Here is a 16,011-nt window from a genome sequence, read left to right on the forward strand (position 1 = left end):
AATTTTTCACTCTTTGTTCCATTGCAGCCATTTGGTAAATTCAAAAACGATCATTTTTTCTCATTAATGTACACTCTGCACACCATCTTGACTGGAAAAAAAAAACAGAAATGTAGAAATGTTTTCATATTTAATGCGGGAATTAAGTAGTGTGGCCTATGGGGTGTTGACTGCGTATTTGCACTTGCGTTCCAAGGACTGGGGTATGGACAACTGAACGCTGCGCTGGGACAAGGACATGGATGTGCTTGCTGATGATGCTAGTTGAGTGTGTGCAACGACAGGTGCAGGGCTGAAGGCATTTTTACATGCACCATGGACAGGGGATTGGCTTGCACGCACAACAGCGGAAGAAGCAGTGGTGTCACCGCAGACACTGTTCCTGGACCCTGTGGTTCGGGCCACAAAGTCAGGTGCTTTGCTGCCATGTGCCTGATCATGCTGGTGGTGGTCAGGGTGGTAGTTTTGCTACCCCTGCAGATACTGGTCTGGCAGGTGGTGCAAATGGCCTTTTTTGGATTATTGGCAGAGTCTTTAAAAAACAACCAGACTAGAGAAGACCTTACAGTTGGACTGGCAACTTCCGTCATGTTCGTGTTACGGGGAACGGTTGCCCAACTTCTGTCTGCGGCCACCACACTGCTTTTTCCTGCCTGTTGGGTGCTACGCCTCCCTCCCCCTGTATGCTGCTGTCCTCGCTCTGCATGTCCTCCTTCCAGCTTGAGTCAGTTACTATATCATCCACCACCTCGTCTTCAACTTCCGCACCCTGGTCCTCCTCCTGACTTTCTGGCAATTGTCTCAAATCATCGTCCACCTCTTGTGAGACTTTCCCACCATCACCTTCATGTGACTGTGGCTGCTCAAATATTTGGGAATCACTACATGCAATCTCCTCTTGCCCCGCTTCAAGTGGACCGGACGAGAGGCCCAAATCTATAAATGGAAAAGTGAACAGCTCTTTGGAGTGTCCAAGTGTGGGATCAGTTGTCTCCGGGTACTCGGCATGGTGGGAGGAAGGAGGATCAGGGTGATGAATATGCGGTCCACACTCAAGGCTACTGAGACTTGACCGCGTGGAAGATAGGGTGGTGGTGGTAGCAAAGTGACTGGAAGCATTATCCGCTATCCAACCAACAACCTTTTGACACTGTTCTGGGTTCAATAATGATATGCTGCGGTCCCCTAGTAATTGGGACAGGAAGGTCGGGTGAGAATATGTGGGTGTTTGTTGTGGCACAATTTCAGCTTGGCCACAGCCTCGGCCTCTGCATGCACCATTACCATCACATCCAGTTTGCTGTCCCTTGCCACGCGCCTTGCCCATTTTTAATGGTGGACAATTTTTTTCACTTTCACTACAAATGGCTGAATTTGGAGCAAACTTATATGTGATCCGTGTGACGGACAAACCACAGTTTGAAATACCTGGCCTGTAGGTAACTATTTTTACCAGCAAACTGGTGTCAATAACTTCGCTAACACACTGCAACAAAAATTAAATGGAGGGCACAAATGCCAGAATTTTGAGCGCAGTTATATGTGATCCATGTGACTGACAAACCACAGTTTGAAATAGCTGGCCTGTAGGTAACTATTTTTACCATCAAACTGATGTCAATAACTTCAATAAGACACTGGAACAAATTTTAAAGGAAGGCCAGAAATGGCAGAATTTTGAGTGCAATTTTTATATCTGATCCGTGTGACGGACAAACCACAGTTGTAAATAGCTGGCCTGTAAAAAAAATTATTCCTGGCCCCTGATACCTGGGGCTATGTCTAGAAATATCTTTAATAGCAGCAGCATCAGACTGAACTGGAATGGACCCTCTTGCTATATGCACTGCAGTCTGCCACATACACTACCTGCCTGCCTAGCACTGATATCTATGTAGCTTTATTAGTCCTCAGAAGGACTGTTAGTTGAAATGGATATGTGTATCATATATGGTATACCCACACTAAGAAAGAACCAAGCAAATCTCTCCCTAGCTCAGCAGCAACTCTCCCTACTCTGCCTGATTACGGAGCAGACTGTGATGAGTATGGCGGCGCCAGGTCTGATATAGACCTGATGATGCTGTGCGGCCAGCCAATCACTGTAATGCCACAACGAACATGGCTGCGGCATTACAGTGTGTGGCAGATAATCCCTGCATGTTCATTGGATCTCTAAAGAGCACCAAAATGCAGGGCAGGGACCCGAGCTCCCACCGAGCAACCCTGGAAATACTCGGCAAGCTCCAAGCATCTCAAGCAGTGACGTGCGAGTACCGAGTAGTGGTGAGCATGCTCGCTTATCACCAGTCATTAACAAAAGTTCATCTCAATATTTTGTTATATATTCTTTGTTGGCAATGACAGAGGTCAAACGTTTTCTGTTAGTCTTCACAAGGTTGGCACACACTGTTGGTGGTATGTTGGCCCATTCCTCCATGCAGATCTCCTCTAGAGCAGTGATGTTTGGGCCTGTTGCTGGGCAACACAGACTTTCAACCTCCTCCAAAGGTTTTCTATGGGGTTGAGATCTGGAGACTGACTAGGCCACTCCAGGACCTTCATATGCTTCATACGAAGCCACTCCTTAGTTGCCCTGGCGGTGTGCTTGGGATCGTCATGCTGAAAGACCCATCCATGTTTCATCTTCAATGCCCTTGCTGATGGAAGGAGGTTTGCACTCAAAATTTCATGATATGTGGCCCCATTTATTCTTTCATGTACACGGATCAGTTGTCCTGATCCCTTTGCAGAGAAACAGCCCCAAAGCATGATGTTGCCACCCCCATGCTTCACAGTAGGTATGGTGTTCTTTGGATGCAACTCAGCATTCTGTCTCCTCCAAACACAACGAGTTTTGTTTCTACCAAACAGTTCTACTTTGATTTCTTCAGATCATATGACATTCTCCCAATACTCTTCTGGCCAATCCAAATGCTCTGTAGCAAACTTCAGATGGGCCTGGACATGCACTGGCTTAAGCAGGGGGACAAGTCTGGCACTTAATTATCTGAGTCCCTGGTGGCGAAGTGTGTAACTGATGGTAGCCTTTGATACAGTGGTCCCAGCTCTATGCAGGTCATTCACTAGGTCCCCCGTGTGGTTCTGGGATTTTTGCTCCCCGTTCTTGTGATTATTTTGACCCCACGGGGTGAGATCTTGATTGGAGCCCCAGATCGAAGGAGATTATCAGTGGTCTTGTATGTTTTCCATTTTTTTATTATTGCTCCCACAGTTGATTTTTTTAACACCAAGCTGCTTACCTATTGCAGTTTCAGTCTTCCCAGCCTGGTGCAGGGCAAAAATTTTGTTTCTGGTGTCCTTTTGACAGCTCTTTGGTCTTCACCATAGTGGAGTTTGGAGTGTGACTGTTTGAGGTTGTGGCCAGGTGTCTTTTAGGTTAGTTTCACACTGCGTGCTTCCTCCATGAAGCCCCACCCACTGCCGCGCCTCTTCATTCAGCTCCGCCTACGGCTGCATGCGGCGTGCGCACCCTATCTTTAACATTGGGTACGCAGGCCATGCCGCTGTGTGCGGATGCCTCAACATGCGTCGTTTTGCCTTACCCAATGTAAGGAGCTGAATGAAGAGGCGCAGCAGTGGATGGAGCTTCACGGAGGACGTCCGCAGCCCGGCTAAACGCTAGTGTGAAACTAGCCTTATACTGATAACACGTTCAAACAGGTGCCATTACTACAGGTAATCAGTGAAGGACAGAGGAGCCTCTTAAAGAAGTTACAGGTCTGTGAGAGCCAGAAATCCTGCATGTTTTTACGTGACCAAATACTTATTTTCCACTATAATTTGCAAAATAAATCTTGCCAAATCAGACAAGGTGATTTTCTGGATTTGTTTTCTCATTTTGACTCTCATAGTTGTGGTCTACCTATGATGTCAATTACAAAACTCTCATCTTTTTAAAGGGAATCTGTCACCCCAAAAATCATATATGAGCTAAGGCCACCGGCATCAGGGGCTTATCTACAGCATTCTGTAATGCAGTATATAAGCCCCCGATGTAACCTGAAAGGTGAGAAAAACAGGTTATATTATACTCACCCAGGGGCGGTCCCGCTGCGGTCCGGTCCGATGGTCATCGCGGTCCAGGTCTGGCACCTCCTATCTTCATACGATGACGTCCTCTTCTTGTCTTCCTGCCGCGGCTCCGGCGCAGGCGTACTTTGTCTGCCCTGTTGAGGGCAGAGCAAAGTACTGCAGTGCGCAGGCACCAGGAAAGGTCAGAGAGGCCCGGCGCCTGCTCACTGCAGTTCTTTGCCCTGCCCTCAACAGAGCAGGCAAAGTACGCCTTCGCCGGAGCCGCGGCAGGAAGACAAGAAGAGGACGTCATCGTATGAAGATAGGAGGCGCCGGACCGTGACACCCATCAGACCCGAAACTAACCGGGACCGCCCCTGGGTGAGTATAATATAACCTGTTTTTCTTACCTTTCAGGTTACATCGGGGGCTTATCTACAGCATTACAGAATGCAATACAGAATGCTGTAGATAAGCCCCTGATGCCGGTGGCCTTAGCTCATATACGATTTTTGGGGTGACAGATTCCCTTTAAGTGGGAGAGCTTGCACAATTGGTAGCTACTTTTTTTCCACGCTGTAACCACATAAGTGACAATGGTCAGAACTGTAAAAATTGGCCTGGTCATTAGCGTGTAAACCACCTTTGTGGGCAGGGGCTGACTGGCCCAGGTGGCAAAGAGGCAAATGCCCCCCGGGCCGCTCCCCCAGCAGCTGTTCAGGGCCGGCTGCCTGGTGGTGGCTACAGCCACACAGCAAATTGTGAGCAGCCATGTCTGCTGTACTGTGACGTGGCTGGCAGCAGACACAGCCGCATCAGTTAGCGCACACGTCTGCGCTGGGGCCAGGAGCTATGCTTGGCTGTCACCTTGACGGCTACGCAGCTACTGCTCCCTTCATGTTCTCTATACTTCCAGGTTAGCTGTTGGACATGCGCGATGGCGTCCTCACGCACACGCCGACATGACCCGGATGCTAGGAGCAGAGAGGCACTGCAGGGGAGCGACTGGTGAGGTAAGTATGAAGAACTTTTTTGTTTTCTTTATAAAATAAATTTAATGGTGGGTAACTGCAAGTTATGAAGTGGGGGGTGTAAGGAGGCTGCACATGATGGAATTTGTTGGTTAAAGGAGACTGCACATGATGGAGTGAGGGGGTAAGTGGGGCTGCACATGAAGGTTGAGTGGGGCTGTACATGATGGAGTGGGGCTGCACATGATGAAGGGGAGTGGGGCTGTACATGATAGTTTAGTGGATAAAGGAGACTGCACATGATGAAGTGGGGAGAGTGGGGCTGTACATGATGGAATGGGGCAGCACATGATGATGTGGGGGTAAGGGGGATTGCGCATGATGAAGGGGGAGTGGGGCTGCACATGAAGTGGGGGGTAAGGGGGACTGCACATGATGAAGTGGGGGTTAAGGGGGACTGCACATGATGAATTGGGGGTTAAAGGGGACTGCACATGATGAAGTGGGGGGTAAGGTGATCTGCACATGAAGTGGGGGTAATTGGGACTGCACATCATAAAGTGGAGTGTAAGATGGACTGCACATGAAGTGGGGGGTAAGAGTGACTGCACATGATGAAGTGGAGGGTAAGGGGACTGCACATGATGAAGTGGGGGGTAAGGGGACTGCACATGATGAAGTGGGAGAAGGGGACTGCAGGACTGCACATGATGAAGTGTGTCTGATGTGGGACTGCTCATGATGAAATGGAAGGGGGATAGGGGGCTGCAAATGATGAAGGGGCACTGCAGATGAAGTGAGGGGGTGATCGGGGACTGCAATGAATGAAGGGGACTTCAAATTAAAGTGGGGGGACTGCAAAATGATAAATTCAGTGTGAGGGACAGGGGACAGCAATTTAATTGAAGGTGGGGGTGGGGAGAGCAAATGATCAATTGAAGAGGGGGTGGGGAGAGCAAATGATGATCTAGGGGAAGAACAAGTAATGAATTTTAAGGGTGGGGAAGTAAATGATGTATTGAATGTGGGGTAGAGCAGTTGATAATGAATAGAGGGTGAGAGAGAAAGACATGACAATGAATTGGGGTGGGAGGGGCATGTAACTATAATGAATCGAGGTTAGGGTTAGAGTGGTAGGTACATAGTGGGGGGCGTTGAGGATGAAGTGACTGGTAATAAATTGGGGGAAAGAGTACAGGTGCTAATTAATTTATATATTAAATGGGGAAAGTGGCTATTTATAGTTAGTGGGTGCACAGTGGTGGATTATTATTTATATTTGGAATGGTCAGTTAATAATAATAATTATAATAATTTTATTTCTATAGTGCCAACACTTTACATTTTAGAGGGGACTTGTACAGACAATGGACATTAAGCATAACAATAAACACATAGATCAACAGATACCAAAAGGAATGAGGGCCCTGCTCGCAAGCTTACAATCTATGAGGTTGCATAATAACCAATTATATATTGTTTGTGGGTGCACCTCTGTATTCAGATGTCTAGTGTACACCATGTTCTAAATTATTATGCAAATTGGATTTAAGTGTCATAAAGATTTAATTGCTTTGTTTTTCAAATAAACTCGTGGATGGTATTGTGTCTCAGGGCTCAATGGATCACTGAAATCAATCTTAAACACATGTGATCATTAGTTTTCCAGGTGATTCTAATTAAAGAAAAACTACTTAAAATGATGTTCCACATTATAAAGCAGACCACAGGTTTCAAGCAAAATGGGAAATAAAAAGGATCTCTCTGCTGCTGAAAAGCATCAAATAGTGCAATGCCTGTTGTGAATTCCGTTCTCGAACTCCCTCCTGTGGTCATGAATGGTACTTCAGCGAGTTCTGTCCGTGGACTCCCTCTGGTGGCTGTGAGTGGAACTGCTGGTTCTGAGGTTGCTTCCTCAGGTGCCCTCGTTTGTGGCTAGGCTGGCTTTTCTATTTAACTCCACTCAGATCGTTACTTCATGCCAGCTGTCAATGTATCGGTATTGGTTCAGATCTCTCTCGGATCTTTCTGATGACCTGTCTACTCCAGCAGAAGCTAAGTCCCTGCTAGTTCATTTGTTGTTCATTGTGTACTGAATATATTTATTAGTACTTGCTAAGTTCTAGTCCAGCTTGCTAACATGATATTGCCTTGCTAGCTGGAAGCTCTGGGGTGCAGAGTGGCACCTCCGCACCGTGAGTCGGTGCGGGGGTCTTTTCGCACACTCTGCGTGGCTTTTTGTAGTTTTTTTTTGTGCTGACCGCATAGATCCCTTTCCTATCCTCAGTCTATTTAGTAAGTCTGGCCTCCTTTGCTGAAAACCTGTTTCATTCCTGTGTTTGTGACTTTCCACTTAACTCACAGTCAATATTTGTGGGGGCTGCCTTTTCCTTTGGGGAATTTCTCTGAGGCAAGGTAAGGCTTTATTTTCTATCTTTAGGGGTAGTTAGCTCTTAGGCTGTGAAGAGGCGTCTAGGGAGAGTTAGGTACGCTCCACGGCTATTTCTAGTGTGTATAATAGAATTAGGGTTTGCGGTCAGCAGAGATCCCACTCCCCAGAGCTTGTCCTGTCATCTAGTTTAACCATCAGGTCATTCCAGGTGCTCCTAACCACCAGGTTATAACAAATGCCTTGGTCAAAGTATGAAAACATTAGATATATCACGAAAACTTAAGAGTGATCATCATACTGTGAAGAGATTTGTGACTGAAACAGAGCACAGACAGAGTTCATGCAGATAAAGGCATAATGAGGAAGGTTTCTGCCAGACAAATTCATTGGATAAAGAGAGCAGCTGCCAAAATACCATTACAAAGCAGCAAACAGTTATTTGAAGCTGCTGGTGCCTCTGGAGTCCCTCGAACCTCAAGGTGTAGGATCCTTCAAAGGCTTGCTGTGGTGCATAAACCTACTATTCGGCCACCCCTAAACAGTGTTCACAAGCAGAAATGGTTGCAGTGGGCCCAGACGCACATGAAGACTGATTTCCAAACAGTCTTGTTTACTGATGAGTGTCGAGCAACCCTGGGTGGTCCAGATGGATGGAGTAGTGGATGGTTGGTGGATGGCCACCATGTCCCAACAAGGCTGTAACGTCAGCAAGGAGGTAGAGGAGTCATGTTTTGGCCCGGAATCATGGGGAAACAGCTGGTAGGGCCCTTTAAGGTTCCTGAAGGTGTGAAAATGACCTCTGCAAAGTATATAGAGTTTCTGACTGACAACTTTCTTCCATGGTATAAAAATAAGAATTGTGCCTTCTGGAGCAAAATCATCTTCATGCATGTCAATGCACCATCTCATGCTGAAAAGAATAACTCTGAGTCATTGGCTGCTATGGGCATAAAAGGAGATAAACTCATGGTGTGGCCACCATCTTCCCCTGACCTCAACCCTATACAGAACCTTTGGAATATCATCAAGCAAAAGATCTATGAGGGTGGGAGGCAGTTCACATCAAAACACATCAAAAAGAATTCAGAAGCAATTGGCCATAAAAATTACAACATTTTATTAGAATATTTAAAAACATTAATACATAAACCTGTTTTATAATAAAAAGATGGAGGGAAAATGACTATACAGTGGCCGCTGAAAACACCCACAGCTTCAAAGAATATTATGCTCAGTGACAAATATAATGCATGCTTTTATCCCCAAAACAATTTGCGCAGAGCTGCAAAGATAAAAAAGACTGATTGCATGAATAGTCAGATGCAAAAAAGAGAGGTTCCGCTTCCCTATTTTAGATATGTGCACTCCATGTGCATAATGGGAGCTAAGAACCCAGGTAGCTGTCAGCCTGAACTATAAGTATATTGCATTAGTGAGTAGATCCATTAGAGCAACATGAAAGGGAAAACATGAGATGTCATTACCTATGTGGGTGCTGGCGGCTGGCCCGGATTGCCACCATCTTCCCCTGACCTCAACCCTATACAGAACCTTTGGAGTATCATCAAGCAAAAGATCTATGAGGGTGGGAGGCAGTTCACATCAAAACAGCAGCTCTGGGAGGCAATTCTGACTTCATGCAAAGAAATACAAGCAGAAACTCTCCAAAAACTCACAAGTTCAATGGAGGCGAGAATTGTGAAGGTGATAACAAAGAAGGGTTCCTATGTTAACATGTAACTTGGCCTGTTAGGATGTTTTGGAGTTAAATAGCTTTTTTGCTCAGTGAATGTGACCTCCTAATGCTGAAAATTCCACAAATGAGCATTTTCAGTTCTTTAAAACAGATCAAATGTTTAGAAATTCTACTGTGCCTAATAATTTGGAACAGTGCATTTTGAGTTTTTATTCATTTTGGAGATTATAATGTTATCATTGGGAGGTTTCTCCAATAAAATTCGATGTATACTCTAATGGGTGATGACTTTTATTACACTGTCATTTGCACAGACCATTTAGGAAAATCTGAGAAAAATATAATTTGCATAATAATTTGGAACATGGTATAGAAGGGAAAAAGTGGGGAATGTGGTCTGGAAGCCGTGCTCTAGGTAACTGTGTTATTTTATGCAGAGACGAGTCCTGGCTGGAAGAAGTGATGGCAGTCTGTGCTGGATGAAAATGAAAAGCAAAGATGAAGGACTTCAGCTAGAGACGTCACTAGTGAGTCAGTGTATTACATGTACACTGACACTATACACTGTATACTATATACAAAGCTCCTATGTATAATGTCACTGGCAGTGGTGATCACTGTATTACCTGTACACTGACACCTTATACAGATCTCCTGTGCATAATGTCACCAGTGATCACTGTAGTATCTTTACACTGACCGTAAATACAGAGTTCCTGTATACAATGGCACTTAGTGTTGTACTTTTTTAAAATTAGTGATCAGTATTGTAGTATACAAGTAGTAAAAGTTGTACACTCCCTGACAGAAGTAATGTCGCTTATCCATGTTATGTAAATAAAAGCTTATAACCTGATGTTAAATTCATCCATTGGTTGTATAAATTATTGACATCCAGTCTCTTCAAATCTTTTTTTTAATTCTTTGTACTTGACGCTGAGACACATTAAAGGTGCCCGCCACCTCTGCAGTGGATATGGTCTTCAGCCTCTTGATAATCCAGGCTTTGGTCGCAGGGTGGATTTTGGCATGTTGTCAAGAGCTCAAGTTGCAGTTCAAGTGAAGGTCTGGGGTGCTGGGCTTCTTTTTATACACACACACTAAATAACCGATCATTTACTGAGCACAGGTGAGGATGTAATCTAGGATTGGGTGCATTATATGACCAGGCGACAAAACTTTTGTCTTGCTAAAATCTGACCATTCTGTGTCCATTAACTGATCAATATTTCTGCTTTGATAACAATTTATTTTCTTAACCTAAATCACATTTTGGAGGGTTCCAGCTTTCAAAAGAATAATTTATACAACCAATGGATGAATTTAACATCAGGTTATAAGCTTTTATTTACATAACATGGATAAGCGACATAACTTCTGTCAGGGAGTATGGTGGCATCATTGGTCTTTGTATAGAATGTAGTTTCATGTAGAGGTAATGGTGATATTATAATATTATGTATTCTCTGTGTAGTGGTGATAGTACTAGGCACTGTGTAGCTGTATTGTTGTGTGTATGTTTGTAAGTAAGCTCCGTTGTGGCACCATATCTAAGCAATAAGCTTGGTTCTGGTACTCTATCAATGTAGTAATCTAGATTATGGTACTGTATGTATGTCATAATCTCAGTTCTGCTCCAGTTTCTATGTAGCAGACTTGGTTCCATGTAGTAGACTTATTAAGCTCGGTTCTGCTCCCTTATCTCTGTAGTAAGCTCGGTTCTGCTCCCATATCTCTGCAGTAAGCTCGGTTCTGCTCCCATATCTCTGTAGTAAGCTCGGTTCTGCTCCCATATCTCTGTAGTAAGCTCGGTTCTGCTCCCTTATCTCTCTAGTAAGCTCGGTTCTGATCCTTTATCTCTGTAGTATGCTAGGTTCTGCTCCCATATCTCTGTAGTAAGTTTGGTTCTGCTCCCATATCTCTGTAGTAAGGTCGATTCTGTTCCCATATCTCTGCAGTAAGCTCGGTTCTGCTCCCATTTCTCTGCTCTAAGCTCGGTTCTGCTCCCATATCTCTGTAGTAAGCTTGGTTCTGCTCCCATATCTCAGTAGTAAGCTCGGTTCTGCTCCCATATCTCTGTAGTAAGCTTGGTTCTGCTCCCATATCTTTGCAGTAAGCTCGGTTCTGCGTCCATATCTCTGTAGTAAGCTTTGTTCTGTTCCCATATCTCTGTAGTAAGCTCGTTTCTGCTTCCTTATCTCTGTAGTAAGCTCGGTTCTGTTCCCCTATCTCTGTAGTAAGCTTGGTTCTGCTCCCTTATCTCTGTAGTAAGCTCGTTTCTGCTGCCATATCTCTGTAGTAAGCCCCGTTCTGCTCCCATATCTCTGCAGTAAGCTTGGTTCTGCTCCCATATTCTTGCTGTTAGCTCGGTTCTGCTCCCGTATCTCTGTAGTAAGCTCGGTTCTGCTCCCATATCTTTGCAGTAAGCTCTGTTCGGCTCCCATATCTCTGAATCTAGTAAGTTCAGTTCTGCTCCCATATCTCTATAATAAGCTGTGTTCTGCTCCCATATCTCTGTAGTAAGCTCTGTTCTGCTCACATATCTCTGTAGTAAGCTCCGTTCTGTTCCCATATCTCTGGAGTAAGCTCGACTCTGCTCCCATATCTGTGCAGCAAGCTCCATTCAGTTCCCATATCTGTGTACCAGCCTGTTTTTAAAGTCTGTTATCTCTGCTACTTTAATGCAGTGGCCAGATATAATCAGGGAAAAGGCGGGCCACCGCAACACGAGGGCCACTACCTTTTGATTGCCCCCCAGGCTGAAAATTGCCAGCCAGCCCCTGTTTGTGGGTAAATGGATTAAAAAGAACTGCTGTTCATATTGCAAAAAAACAAGGCTGCTAAAACTATGAATGAAGAAAAAAAATTTATATAAAGATACAATGAACTGTAGCGTATTTGGGACGACACTCTGCAGTCTCAGGCGAATATCGCCTGCAGCCACCGCCCTTCTGACATTTTATCCTACCAGGGTAGATTGAAATAATTAAGCGACTAAGGGGTGTGAGCAGAAAATTTGCACACTGCACATTTGTCTCCCTTTTGCTTATAGAAAAGTTGGAAGGTATCAACATCACCCCGTCCCCAACAGCAATAGGGCAGAATGATGTATGCGCTCCGCATCCTCAGAGGATTTATTCATTGGACCAAGAGGGAAAAAAGATCTCTAGTGCCTAAACTTCGTACACACACTCCACTCAGCATACGTCGTACCGTACACGTCGTACCCACGCGGCTGAGCTCCGTACACATTGTACACACTTCTTGGCTCCGTACATGTTGTACCCACACGGCTCCTCTCCATACACATCGTACTCAGACTGCTCCTCTGCTTACACCTCATGCACACACAGCTCCGCCCCGTACACACTCTGCTCTTATCCTTACACCTCATACATGCATGGCTCCTCTCTGTACACCTCGTACACACACGGCTCCGCTCCGTACACACACTGCTCTGCTCCGTACACCTCGTACACACATGGCTCCTATCCTTACACCTCATACACACATGGCTCTGCTCCGCACACAGGTGGCTCCTCTCCTTACACCTCATACACACACGGTTCCTCTCAGTACACACATGGCTCCTATCCATACACACACAGCTCATCTCCTCACACCTCACACATGGTTTATCTCTGTACACGCATGGCTTCTCTCCTTATACCTCACACACATGGTTTATCTCTGTACATAGACGGCTCACCTCCTTACACCTCAAACACACGGTTTCTCTCAGTACACACACGGCTCCTCTCCTTATACCTCATACACACACTGCTCCTCTCCGTACACATATGGCTCCTATCCATACACACACGGCTCATCTCCATACACCTCACACACACACGGTTTATCTCTGTACACAGACGGCTCATCTCCTTACACCTCAAACACACGGTTTCTCTCTGTACACACGGCTTCTCTCCTTACACCTCACACATGGCTTCTCTGTACACCTCACACACACGGTTTCTCTCTGCACACACACGGCTTCTCTCCTTGCACCTCACACATGGTTTATCTCTGTACACACACGGCTCCTCTCCTTACACACTGCTCCTCTCCGTACACACATGGCTCCTATCCATACACACACGGCTCATCTCCTTACACCTCACACATGGTTTATCTCTGTACACACATGGCTTCTCTCCTTATACCTCACACACGCGGTTTCTCTCTGTACACACACAGCTTCTCTCCTTACACCTCATGCACACATGACTCCTCTCTGTACACACACAGCTCTTCTTACACCTCATACAAGACTCCTCTCTGTCACACATGGCTCCTTTCTTTACACCTCATACACACAGGGCTGCTCTGTTACACGTACGCCTTATATAGTGTCATGGTATGTCTTGTCTCCTCCCCTCCATGTGACTGATCACATGACTGTGACATCATCACAGGTCCTGTGCGCACAGAGCAGCCATATATGTGGTGTGCGGCTCTGCAGGTGGAGGTAGGTGCTGGAGGTTCCCCATTACTGGGTGGGGGCAGGGGGCAGTAACCTCTTCTGTACCCAGCTTATCTTTGGAGTTTTTCCATCTTCTCCCATATCGCTGTATTACAGCTTGGTTAAGGTTCCGGTGGCCCTCATCCTTTTGTCCCCTTGGATTTGGCTTTCTCTATATATAAGGTTACTAAACCCTAGCAGACCCTAACATACAGATTGTATATGAATCAAGTATAGTATTGTATTCAGTAAATGGGGAGAAAACAGTAAATATGAAGATGTTAATTTATTTTTAGGATAAGTTCATACAGCGGAATATTCTCACAGATTCCCAAATGTTTAGTACACGGCACAGGTAAAATCTGCGTCTCATAGCATTTAATGATCTATTTTGCCAATAATGTTTCATTAAGGTTGAAGGTAGACTTACGTCCATCGAGTTCAACCTGTAGCCTGACATGTTGATCGAGAGGAAGGCAAAAACCCCACGGGGCAGAGACACTAATAGAACCATAATAGGGGGAAAATTCCTTCCCATCTCCACATACAGCAATTAGACTAGTTCCAGGATCAGCATCCCATCACCGGATCTAGGGCCCATAACCAATAATGTTATATATTTATCAAGACAGGTGTTCAAGCCCTCATTGTACTATTGTAGGGAATCAAACATTACAGCATCATGTTACCATAGAAATTCCATAGTCTCTGCGCTCTAACCGTAAATAATCCATAGTCTATCTGCTCTAACCATAAAGAATCCATAGTCTATCTGCTCTAACCGCAAAGAATCCATAGTTTATGTGGTCTAATAGTAAATAATCCATAGCCTCTCTGCTCTTACAGTAAAGAAGCACTGTGATTATGATTAAACCTTCTTTCCTCTAGATGTAGAGGATGCCTCCTTGTCCTCGTCGCAGATCTGGGTATAAAAAGATCATTAAAAAGATCTTTCTACTGTTCCTTCATATATCTTTAAATTATAATAAGATCACCCCTAAGCCTTCGTTTTTTCAATCTGAATAACATAACTTTTCCTCACATTGTAGTCCACTCATTCCCCTAAAGGGGTATTCCCATCTCAAGATCCTTTCCCAATATGTACAAATGAGCCAGCAGTACAAGCCTCATCTACCTTATATTAGGCTTGTCTATAATGCAAGTTTCTAGTGATGAGCAAATATACTCATTGCTCGGGTTTTCCCGAGCACGCTCAGGTGTTCTCCGAGTATTTGTTAGTGTTCGGAGATTAAGTTTTCATCGCAGCAGCTGAATGATTTACAGCTATTAGCCAGACTAAGTACATGTGGGGGTTGCCAGGTTGCTAGGGAATCCTCACATGTAATCAAGCTGGCTAATAGCTGTAAATCATTCAGCTGCTGCAATGAAAACTTAATCTCCGAACACTAATCAATACTCGGAGGTCACCCGAGCGTGCTCGGGAAAACCCGAGCAACGAGTACATTCGCTCATCACTACAAGTCTCCACTCGTTATACCTCAATGCATTTGTTCCAATGTGATTTTTGCCTATTTTGTCCTTGATAAAGACCATTGTTGAATGAAACATTGAACCTTTCTTTTGCCAGATCAAACTTAAATATTCACTTACTATACAAAGATTTTCATTCTCGATCATCATTTCAGTGCTGAGGTTTTTGCCTAAATGAAGTTAAGACCGCGGTGCTTTCCTTGAGCACATACACTTCAGGAGCAAGTAGTATTGGTCTCTTGCACAGAATATAACTAAAGTGACCCCCAACCCCTATATGTGTTGTCCTGTTTGGCCTATTGGTTAATATTAGGTCTAGCAGTTCCTCCTTCTTGTTGGGTCCTGAACCAGTTATGAAAGGGAATTCCATTTCATTATTGTCAAAAACCTGTTTGCTTTGATGGACCTGCAAGTTTCTGGTCCCCAATTCATATCCTGGGAGTTAAAGTCCCCATAATAATGAATTTTCCCTGCTTCACTGCCTCATTTGTTTGCTTTATGAGGATATTTTCTGCCACGTTCATTTTATTTGGAGACTTATAACTAATATCTCTCATTATTCTATTTTTTCTCTCTCCCTATCTCCACCCACAGGGACTACATTTTCATTAGCCTCACATATACAGTGGGGAAAATAAGTATTTGACGCACTGTCGATTTTAATATTGTCAATTCAGGACAGTAGACAAACAGCTTGGTGAGAAGGCAATCTTTCTGGATTTTATTTTTAGATTCTGTCTTTCACAGTTGAAGTGTATCTACAATAAAAATTACAGACGTATCCATTCTTTGTAGGTGGGAAAACTTGCAAAATCATCAGTGTATCAAATACTTATTTTCCCCACTGTATTATCATGTAGGATGAGCTTTAGGGACAATTTTACATATAAATAAACCTCTCCCCCCCCCCTCTAATTTATATGGTCATTCCTGAACAGACTATAGCCCTGTTAAATAACTA

General features: G+C 44.6%; 2 protein-coding genes across 2 annotated transcripts in view; both read left to right on the plus strand.

The window, feature by feature from the left end:
- Nucleotides 1-16,011, plus strand: part of LOC143767509 (uncharacterized) — a 95,985-nt gene that overhangs the window by 36,998 nt on the left and 42,976 nt on the right. The window lies entirely within an intron of this gene.
- The window catches only part of LOC143767458 (uncharacterized), a 158,723-nt gene continuing 156,221 nt past the window's right edge, over nucleotides 13,510-16,011 (plus strand). The window contains exon 1 of the mRNA XM_077255810.1: nucleotides 13,510-13,565. Coding sequence (XP_077111925.1) covers nucleotides 13,539-13,565 — 27 coding nt within the window. The 5' untranslated portion in view covers nucleotides 13,510-13,538. The remainder of the gene's footprint in view (nucleotides 13,566-16,011) is intronic.

The sequence above is a fragment of the Ranitomeya variabilis genome, chromosome 4, assembly GCF_051348905.1.
Source record: "Ranitomeya variabilis isolate aRanVar5 chromosome 4, aRanVar5.hap1, whole genome shotgun sequence".
NCBI lineage: Eukaryota > Metazoa > Chordata > Amphibia > Anura > Dendrobatidae > Ranitomeya > Ranitomeya variabilis.